General features: G+C 56.5%; 5 protein-coding genes across 5 annotated transcripts; 1 reads left to right on the top strand and 4 right to left on the bottom strand.

The window, feature by feature from the left end:
• Nucleotides 1-208: 208 nt before the first annotated feature.
• On the top strand, nt 209-2,286 carry N656DRAFT_783117 (glycosyltransferase family 15 protein). The gene is made up of 4 exons (XM_064815884.1): nt 209-716; nt 772-1,032; nt 1,101-1,719; nt 1,779-2,286. The coding sequence occupies exons 1-4, from the start codon at nt 578-580 to the stop codon at nt 1,933-1,935; spliced, it is 1,176 nt and encodes a 391-aa protein (XP_064667083.1). The 5' UTR covers nt 209-577; the 3' UTR covers nt 1,936-2,286.
• A 42-nt stretch (nt 2,287-2,328) lies between these two features.
• N656DRAFT_801012 (WD40 repeat-like protein) lies at nt 2,329-3,954 on the bottom strand (the record flags this gene model as incomplete). Its single annotated transcript, XM_064818068.1, has 2 exons — nt 2,329-3,536; nt 3,894-3,954. The coding sequence occupies 2 exons, from the start codon at nt 3,952-3,954 to the stop codon at nt 2,329-2,331; spliced, it is 1,269 nt and encodes a 422-aa protein (XP_064667082.1).
• Nucleotides 3,955-5,086: 1,132 nt separating this feature from the next.
• N656DRAFT_344464 (uncharacterized protein) lies at nt 5,087-5,857 on the bottom strand. Its single transcript, XM_064809310.1, has 2 exons — nt 5,430-5,857; nt 5,087-5,376 (listed from the first exon to the last, which is right to left on the bottom strand). The coding sequence occupies exons 1-2, from the start codon at nt 5,652-5,654 to the stop codon at nt 5,233-5,235; spliced, it is 369 nt and encodes a 122-aa protein (XP_064667081.1). The 5' UTR covers nt 5,655-5,857; the 3' UTR covers nt 5,087-5,232.
• Nucleotides 5,858-6,061: 204 nt separating this feature from the next.
• On the bottom strand, nt 6,062-7,874 carry N656DRAFT_716016 (uncharacterized protein; the record flags this gene model as incomplete). Its single annotated transcript, XM_064812098.1, has 2 exons — nt 6,062-6,623; nt 6,757-7,874. 2 exons carry the CDS (start codon nt 7,872-7,874, stop codon nt 6,062-6,064), a joined length of 1,680 nt encoding a protein of 559 aa, XP_064667080.1.
• A 154-nt stretch (nt 7,875-8,028) lies between these two features.
• N656DRAFT_344482 (uncharacterized protein) lies at nt 8,029-8,662 on the bottom strand. Its single transcript, XM_064809311.1, has 2 exons — nt 8,256-8,662; nt 8,029-8,199 (listed from the first exon to the last, which is right to left on the bottom strand). Exons 1-2 carry the CDS (start codon nt 8,545-8,547, stop codon nt 8,183-8,185), a joined length of 309 nt encoding a protein of 102 aa, XP_064667079.1. The 5' UTR covers nt 8,548-8,662; the 3' UTR covers nt 8,029-8,182.
• Between the last annotated feature and the right edge of the window lie 1,173 nt (nt 8,663-9,835).

The following is a 9,835-nucleotide window of genomic DNA, read 5'->3' as shown; positions in this document are numbered from 1 at the left end:
CCCAGGCCTGTTCAGTGCCTAAGAGTGCCCTGTCTTATGTAACACCCCTTGTCTGAAATTATTGAAATTCAAGGGCCTGGGTGAATGGCGAATTGCTCAAAAAAATCGCGAAATTTCAGCAATTTGAAATTTCATTTCCGCACCCTATTGTGCACGCGCTATGTCAACTGTTTTATGGGTGTTAACGTCTTAGGACGCACGGGCATAACTAACGGCTACCGCACATGCAAGAGCCTCCTATTAGGTGACATCAAACGTTTGTGCCCCTTTTACCTGCCGAAATTTTGAGATTTGAAGGTTACCTATGCAAGCTTGGTCCCACTGGCCCCGTTAATGAATTGCATCGAATCCTACGCATAACAGAGCGCAAAGCAGACGCCAGTGAGAGACGCGCATTCGCCGCCGACATTACCGACCCGAAGACCCTCTTTGAGCATCGACGACGACTACGACGACGACGACGTCGTGAAATCGTAAATGAGACGGAACTGAGCGACCCAGGCTGACGCCGGCAAATCCGTGCTACTACCGACCAAGATTTAGACCAGACCGACAGAGTCGATCCATTCTTTTCGACATGGCGGTCGCTCGCCCGGTGAGGGCGCTGGCGCTGGCCGCCATCCTGTTGTGGTTTTTCTTCATATGGCAGCTCTTTACGCCTTCCTCACCCCGGCCGAAGCCTCTAGGATCTCTCGAGAGAGATCCAAATCTGGATCGTAAGGTGCTCCCAAAGGCCCTGTGCGTTCCTCCCACGTGCTGACAACGAACAAGCTACGGGCGAGCCCGAAGGCCACCTCGTATACGCATCCAAAGACTATGCGCCAGGCCCCGCCGGCACGGCGCGCATCAACGCCACGCTGCTTGCGTTGGTACGGAACGAGGAGCTGGACGGCATGCTGCAGGCGATGCGCGATCTCGAGCGGACGTGGAACCACAAGTTCAACTACCCCTGGACCTTTTTCAACGATGTGCCCTTTTCAGACGAGTTCAAGAAGAAGACGCAGGCGGTTACCAAGGCTGAGTGCAGATACCGTATGATTACACACGCACCTCTGAAAAATCGGAGCAGGGAACAAACACACAGGCTGACGGCAAGATAGACGTAATCCCCAAGGAGCACTGGGAGGTGCCGTCGTGGATCAACAACGACCTTTTCAAGGAGTCGGCCAAGATGCTCGAGGAGCAGAAAGTGCAGTATGCCAGCATGGTCTCGTACCACCAGATGTGCCGATGGAATAGCGGCCTGTTCTACAAGCACCCGGCGCTGGCTGACATGCAATACTACTGGCGGGTCGAGCCCAAGGTGCACTTCTTCTGTGACGTCGACTACGACGTCTTCCGCTACATGCAGGACAACAACAAGACGTACGGCTTTACTATTAACTTGTACGATTCCCCGCAGTCCATCCCTAATCTCTGGCCCGAGACGCTCAAGTTCCTCGCCGAGCACCCCGAGTACCTGCACGAACGCAACGCCATGAACTGGCTGACGGACAAGGATCGTCGCCCCGAGCACAACAAGAAGGCCAACGGCTACTCGACCTGCCACTTTTGGAGTAATTTCGAGATCGCCGACATGAGCTTCTGGCGGAGCAAAGCCTACGAGGACTACTTTAACCACCTCGACCGGGCTGGCGGCTTCTTCTACGAGCGATGGGGTGACGCGCCTGTTCACAGCATTGCCCTGGCTCTCTTTGAGGACTCGAGCCGCATCCACTGGTATGGTGTCCATGAACATGGCCGACCCTTGACTGTCCTTAGCCGCTAACAGCATCCAGGTTCCGAGATATCGGATACCAGCATATTCCATTCTTCAACTGCCCCAACTCGCCCAAGTGCAAGGGCTGCGTGACGGGCCGCTTCACTGACGGCGAAGCTTTCCTTTACAAGGAAGATTGCCGGCCTAACTGGTTCAAATATGTTGGCTATGGCTGAGGCGACGACCGGCCCCTTTGGCTTGGAGAAACGAGGTATTACCGAACCGGTCCCGATTCCGAGCTGCAAACTGAGAGCTGAGACCCCCCTGGCTGGCGCCTTCCAGTGCACAGTGACTGTTATGGGGGCTATGGTTCCGAGGTATTGAAACATATGTGAATACGATGGTGTCTGGCGCAGGCGGTATAGTTCTAGTCGCTAATCATGTAATCTACATCACGGTGGTTTGGAAAGGGGAAAATGGCAGGTTGGATGGATAGACGTTAGAATCGGGGGGAGAATGCGGGCAGGACGATAGAAGATCACGGCCGCCCACCTCCGTGATATCTTCCGATTAAGACGTATATGTCTGCCTATGTTTCTTTCCTTTCTTCTTGTTTTCCCTCTTCCGTCTTACCCCTTTCCCCCGTGGCCAAACACCGTGACCACGCCGGAGGTGCCGCCGACACAGAACTGATCCCCAAACCCTCCTTCCTTCCACGCGATGCAGCTTACCACATTTTTGCGCTCCTTCTGCTTGCCGTCCCTGCCAATCACTTTTCTCCGGGCCTCACTGCCCCCATTATCCCACCAGGGGACGGGCACCGTAGCGACCAGTTTACCCGTGAGCAAGTCCCACGCCCACACCCTCCCTTGGTTTCCTCCTCCTTCCGCTGTTCCAGTGCCCGGCCCAGCACCGGTCATCTCATCGCCGGTAACGACATACCTCTCCCCGCCGCCAAGCACACTCTGTACCCTAAACTCCTCATTCCTCCACCCGGCATCCCCGTACGTCCTCAGGCAGGTCCCGTCCCGCCGGTCCATCAGCCGTATTTTACTGTCCAGCGTCCCGACAAGCATCGTCCGCCCGTCCCTGGCCAGGCACAGGCTGGTCACGCTGCCGGGGAAGACATCGGTGACGCACCTACCCATGCGGACGTCGTAGCACCGTACGCGGCCGTCCACGGAGCCGGCGAGTATCTCTGGACCCACAACGGCAAGGGAGGTGACGGCGTCCTTGGCGCCTTTGAGGACCTGCACGGGACGGTTCGCGCTTCCACCACCACCACCGCCGGGACCGGCAGAAACGGCCGCCTTGACGTCCCACACGCGCACGGTGCAGTCCAGGCCGGCCGAGACGAGCAGCGATTCGTTGCCGCCGTCGTCCTCGCTGCCGGCAAAGCACACGGCGTTGACGCGCCCCGTGTGGCCGCCACCGCCGCCGCCGCTGCTAGAGGAGGAAGAAGCGGACGAAAAGTCGCCGAACCGCCGGATCGTCTTGCCCGTCGACACGTCCCACAAGAGCACGGCCCGGTCGCCGCCCGCCGACGCAAATGTTGCGTTGCTCCGCGCCACGGCCAGCGAGAGAACCTCGTACGCGTGCGAGCTGTACGTCTGGATCAGGCGTCCCGCGGGTGGCGGTGCTGCTGCTGCTGCTGCTGCTGCTGCTGCTTGGGGCTGTCTGTGGCTGGTGGTGGTGGTGGTGATGAAGGATGATGTGCTGGTGGTGTCGGTTGTTGTTGTTGTTGAAGAGGGGTTGTACAGCCGGATGGACCGGTCCGCGGAGCCGGTCAGAATGTACGTCCCGGGGGAGGCGGAATAGGCTACTGCGTGGACGGGGCCTAGAACAAGGGGGTTTAGCTTGGTTGCCTTGTTTGGCGAGAAGGCTGTTGGGTCGGGTGGGAAAGGGGGATAAGCAGGAGGGGGTTGGCTTGTTGGGTGACTGGCAGGGAGGGTGGCGGGCGGCAGCTCCAACGCTGCTAGCCGCTGGCTTTTCTTCAAGCCGCTGCGTCATGACTCGGGGGTGGCTTTTGAGCAGCGCTAGTGCCGGCGAGAAGTTCAGGTAACAGCACTATGCCGGCCGGCCCAGCCAGTGGCTTTGGATGGCACGGCACCATGGCCGAGAGAGGGAATGCAGTCCGAGGCATCTGCAACAACAGAAGTACCAACAGAAATATACCAAAGGGGGAGACCCTTACCATTGGACCCAAGCAGCTGGGCTACTGGTCGAGTGGGGAACGCTGCGGCATTCTTGCTCATGGCCGGGCAAATTCCCTTCGACTCTCGCCGCCGTCGGTGTTACCAGAAGTCATGAACTCAGGTTGTTTCCAGCGTGCTGGCTCGGGCGTATCACAAAACCCTCCCGGCTGACTGCCCCAACGCCCCTCTCTTGCGTAAAGTCGGCACTGCAAACCACACAGCCCTAAGCACTAGGACGTAGCGCCGTGATTATGGCAACTCCTCCCGTCGCTCCTTGGTGGAGAGCACAAGATCTCAAGATAAGGTCCGAGACTCAAATCAGAGTTGCTGAAATGGTAAGACTGGTGGAGAGTGGCCGACTGTCGATGCAATGTGGTCAAGGAAATGCACTTGGCGGCTGACAGAGCTAAGAAAGACGCCGGTTCTTGTGTTGACGTTAGCTATTCTTGCATGTCGGCCCCCGCGAGGTTGTCTGTCTGAACGTACGACAGGTCACAATAGTTGATAATGGTGTGAGCGCTAAGGATCAGTAGCTAGTCGGATTGTCGATGGTACGGATACGAAGGTAAGGATCAACTTGTTAGCATGCCGTGCTTAACTTTTGGCACAGAAGGTGTAATTGAACTGCATTCCATAATTACAGACAATCACGTTGTGGCCTGAAAGATACAGACCTATGGATGTGTAATTACAATCGACAATACACATGTCCTTGTAGCGGATTATGCACTCACCCCCTCGCATTTCAACTCCACTCACTCCCCGGAACAATTTCCTTCTAGAAGCACACTAGAACCCCGCTCGCCCGCCAAGCAAGGGACGTTGACTTCCACCAAGTGAAACCCCGGCATTCGTGATTGTGGCACAAGCGCTAACAAATGGCAAGTCCATGTCAGCCACTGCGCCGTAATCCTGCCTTCTGCAACAAAGGCGTATATTTCCCCTTCTGCCCAGTTGTGTCGTGTCCGGAGGATTAGTTGCTGCAACACAACAAGCGAGAGGTGGCAGAGGCGGTCGAACTTGGCATTGGTCAAGCAGCATGCGCATACTCCGTACTAGTCCCCTAGTTAACCGTGTTTTGCATTGAATATTTGCATCGAGCTAACAGACGGCACGCCTCCCGGATGGCCGGCTGCCGTCCACAGAAGGATTCATCATACGAGTCAGTGTCATTTGGGCGTCGCGTGACGGGACGGCGGGATTGTACTGTATTGTACAAAAGATGTTCCATGTGAAGACCTAGGATAACAATGTGCCGAGGCAGATAGCTGCCTTAGGTAGATACTCCGTAGATACTAGCAAACACTGCGGGTATACATGAATGTGAAATCAAAATACCTAGCCAAGGTATCGGGTAGGTAGGTAGTCAGGAATATGAGAAATCCTGGCCATTGACCGCCACCTAACTCTCCCGTTTTGAGAAACCCCCAAGAATTCAAAAGGCAGATATGTAAACCCAACGCCGTGATGCATGCGATGATGCTTGCTAAGCCAAGTTAGCCAACCCCGCCGCCCCTGGTACTAGCAATACATACATTACAACTCAGAAAAGGAGAAGCCAAGGACTGAGCCGTCGAGATAAGATGACAAAAGGGAGAAGAAAACAGAGGAAGAATAAAACAAGAATAAAAATAAAAAGGGAAGAGAGGGTAGATACTATGTAGCAACAATGGCCATCCCCCATCGTCACTTTGTACTGTATACCGAGAGGATGATGTGGCGTGTGCAGCATTATCTCGTCCCGTCTCTTTTATGTGCATGTCCACCTTAAAGTCGTTTCATCCTATCTCGCCATGCTCGCGTCTGTCCGCGACGTCTTTAGAGCACGCCAGCCATATTTCCTCGGTATAGAGTTGCAATTCCATTCCAGCTGCATCGGGTATCGCGCGTGTTGTGTAGCGTCGGAAATAATCCTCCATGAAATCGAGTACGAGTGTTGTCGTAAAGCAGTCACGAACTCCCCCTATTGACCTTATCATTGACAATAGGCCGACCCGGACCACCATTCTATATAATCCTGCTCCGTGATCAAACCGAACTCGAGTCAACCGCTAATTGCTTCCGTCTCATCGCTTGGCGCGGTCAACCCTCCAAGTCTGATCCTGACTGAACATGGTGGGGTAGCCAACAAGATCGCGTCTCATATCCCCTGCTCAGACGATTGGGGCTATACACGAGCATCGGGCCTTCCGTTGAGTCTTGCGGCGGCTTGGTGCGACCGCTGTTCGGCTACCACGTCATATGCCCGGTTCGGAGACGAAGCCGAGTGTGCGTCCGGCACGGAGGTGGTGTACGGGTCCGCCTGCCAAGGCCGGTGCTGCAGAACGTCCTCGTGGATGCGCGGTAGCGATTCCGGATGATGACTCGGGTGATGCCGCCAGAAGGGAGGGGCGGTGGACGGCGGCGTCGGACCCATCGGAGGCATAGCACTACTAGTCGTCGTCGGGTTGTAGTGTTGTTGATGGTGATGATGATGTTGTTGTTGTTGATATTGTTGTTCGTAGCCTCCTAGCCTGGCTCGTTTTAGGCGCCCCGAACCGACCGAATCCGGGCTTGCTGGTCTGCCAATGGTGGTTCGGGGCGAGACGGACCCGCTCGAGTGGCTGCCTGGTCTCGTACTAGTAGTGGTGGTGAGTTCTGTCGGCGGTCTCACATATCCCCCCAGTCGCCGCAAGTCCTCGGGCTCGGCTGGCGGGGTCGACGGAGATGTGTTGTGACCGCCTCGGGGGCTGTAGGAAACAAAGCAGCGCGGTTAGATATTGCGACACTTCTCTTTGAAAAAAAAAAGAAAAGAAAAGAAAAAAAAAGAAAAAAAAAGAAAAAAAAGAAAAAAAAATCCTTGGCTTAAAGATAATAACTTACGCGTTTTTGAATTTGCAGACCCGGCCAAACTTCTCGCACTGCACGCACCGCGGGTAGTCGGGATCGCACTTGATCTTTTTCTCTCGGCAGGTGACGCAGGCAATGGCCAGTCTCTTTCTCGGCTTTCCGGCCTTGGTCACGCCCCAATGCGCGTTGACGGCCTCTCCATCGATGACCGTCTTGCAGTGGCTCCCGTCGTCGTAAAAATAACACATGCCCTCGCCAGGCACTTCGGCCGCCCGGACGAACCGAGGGAGGAAGTGCGTTCCTGTCCAGATTTTGGGCCCCAATCCGTCCTTCGTCGGCACGCTCTCCGAGCCAAGGCCGCTACTACTGGTCGGTGTCGCCGGGGAATTGTGCGCCGCCGGCGTCCGTGGTGTTAGCTGCTGCTCCCGGAAACCCTCTCTGCGGCCATCGTCCAAGCTGCCCGCCGCTGCTCCTGCCACGTGAGAAGGTCTGTCGGCGGCCGGCTTGTAGAGCTGCGGTTCGCGGCTGCCGAGCGAATATTCCCGGCCGGCTTCATGCTGCACCGGCCATTGACTCCCAGAACCGTGCTCCGAGCCGCGGTTTTCCTGCCTTTGGTGGTCGAGTCGAGACTGGGGCGAGAGGGGTCCGGGAAAAGCCGGATGAAGAGGTGGAATCTGAGGGCGGTCCTGAAACCGCAGGTCTAGCACGCTCCGCGGCTGCGATGTAGCCGATGTCGTCGGTGGGAAGTACGAGGATGATGACCCCCCAAACGGTCGGTCAAGCGGTGATGGGGATGCCGAGTATGGCGCCGGCCGGTCAGTAAATGGCGAGTGAAGCGGGGGAATCTGCGAGGGCGGCCCGAACAGGCTGCTCAGCGACGGAAGCTGCTGCCGCGGTGCACTTTGGTCATAGGGGGAGCCCTCTCCGCGAGCCCGTGTTTCCTCCAAGCCCATGCCAGACGACGACATGTCTCTTGCCTTGACGGTCGGATCATACTTGGACATAGGCGGAGACGGAGGAGGCAGCGGGTTCCAAGTTGGCGCCTCAGACTGCCTACAGGGAAACACGGCCGAGTCCGGGGTGAGTGCCTCTGGTGGGGTGTCTGGAATGGCTGAGCGAAATCGAGGTTCGAGACAGGACGCACACCCCATTGAGACGGGCTCGTTTGGAGCGACCTGACCAAGTTTCTAGTCCCTCGTCTGTGTCCGTGTCATGAACTCCCCCAGCAGCACAGCAAGGCAAGACGGGGAAAGGAGGGTTGGAGATCCTTTGAAAGGCTTGTCGATGCTGCCAAAACACAGACACACGCACGCGCACACGCACACGCACACACACAGACACAGGCACACACAGATGAGTGCAGTGTGGTTTCGCGGCAGACCAGAGAGGGCCCAAGGGGTGAGGGCTAACTAGATATTCGCCTCGGGTAAACGTCCAGGGGTGTACACGGGCGGCGCAGTCAACTCAGGGCTGCCGCTGGCTCAGAGTTCATCAGACAAGCATGCCGCCAAGTCCCACCAGGAGGAGCGTACCGATCCCCGGATAAGTAAATTGGACACCAATAACGGTGAGATGCACAGGCGATCTGTTGGTGGTTTCAAGGCCCTGGGAAGCAGGGGGGGCCAGGTCGACCAGGTGCAGCAAACAACAGGGTGCGGACGCAAGGTTGCTGTGCGTCCCAGACAGTCTCTCGAGGTACGGAGTAAGGTAGTGTAATTTAGTGATGATCCGGGGCGGGTGGAGGAGGGAGGGAAGGGGGGTTCCCGGACAAAAAGAATGGAAGCGCTGATGGTTGATGAGAGATGGCAGTCTTGCCGGGTGCATACAATGAATGTAATGTATGCACGTAAGGTATGGATATACCTTAACTGCGTGGAGAGGGGGACAAGATCGGGTGTTGGGCTGCGTATGCCGGCCTCGTGCTGCACGAAACACAGAAGCCGGGCCTTTCTGTCGGTCACACTCCCAAGGGAAAGATCGATGGAGAGTGACTTGTTGATCTGGGGGGCTGCAGCCTGCTTGGATAAGGTACCTAGGCTCAGCTAGGCCAAGTGTATGTACTATTGTATGTATCCGTACATTCAAACACAAGCACGAAGTACTCGTACACTAAGCCAGCCCGGCCCGGTGGATTGCTGTTCATGGTTCAAGGTGCACCCACGGGCTGCCGCCTCCTGGATCATTCTTAGCGAGTTACTTACCCCTGCGGGTTAGGCCTACGTTTTCTCCAGCAAGGAAGGCCAACCCCAGGGCCAGGGCTTTTCGGCAGTGCGGCATGGGCGGTGCCTTCTTCCTATTGAGGCACGCAGTATCCGCAGCGATCCACCGTAAGGAATTGCAAGCGGTTAGGCCGGCGTTCTTCAGACGGTTTGGGAGCACTGCTTAGCGTACAGTATTGTACAGTATCTACATAACTAGCACGTCCACGGGTAGTGTACTGGTAGTAACGACGGATGATATGTAGGTAGCCACCTTAACAGGCCAGGAAGACTCATCCCATTTCCCGTCATAACAGACTTTCATGGTTGGTCATCCTGGCGGCAGCTTGGGAAGCGAAAATGGAGGGGCGTGGAGATGGCGAACGGGGGGTGGAACGGGTTGGCTGTGTAAGCCCGGCAGGGGTACGGTCTTTTGCCAGCTCTTGGCCCTTCTTGTGTCCTGGCTCGCCTGGCCAGGGACATTGTGACCGCGGTGAGGGGTTGGTGGATGGGATGGGATGGATGGCTACCACGAGGCAAAGAGGGTTCGGGAAGATAAGAGAGGCTGGAAAGGAGTGTGTGATGGACCGGGACTTTTCGATCATGGGACAGGGACAGGGGTTTCAGCGAGCCCAAGCTGCGGGCTACAGCCGCCAAGAGCACCGATGAATGTCGAACAAACCAGAGATCGAGCGGGGATACCTTCGTGACTTCGTCGAACCTCTGCAAAATGGGATCATGGCGCCGCATGCCTTGGGGTATTCGGGCCGCTGGCTCAACTATTTCGCCGTTCTACTTCGCACAGAAGCTGGGAGCGGATTGGACTCAGTAGAGAAGCCGACGCCCAGAGGACGCAAGGAAGATGGCCAAAAGCGTGCGTCTGGATTCTGTTCACAGAGTTCAGAAGCCAATGT

This window comes from Canariomyces notabilis, assembly GCF_033297395.1.
Source record: "Canariomyces notabilis strain CBS 508.74 unplaced genomic scaffold N656scaffold_25, whole genome shotgun sequence".
In the NCBI taxonomy this organism is placed as follows: Eukaryota; Fungi; Ascomycota; class Sordariomycetes; order Sordariales; family Chaetomiaceae; genus Canariomyces; species Canariomyces notabilis.
The sequence above is the reverse complement of the archived record's forward strand: the minus strand, read 5'-3'. Positions and strand labels throughout refer to the sequence as shown.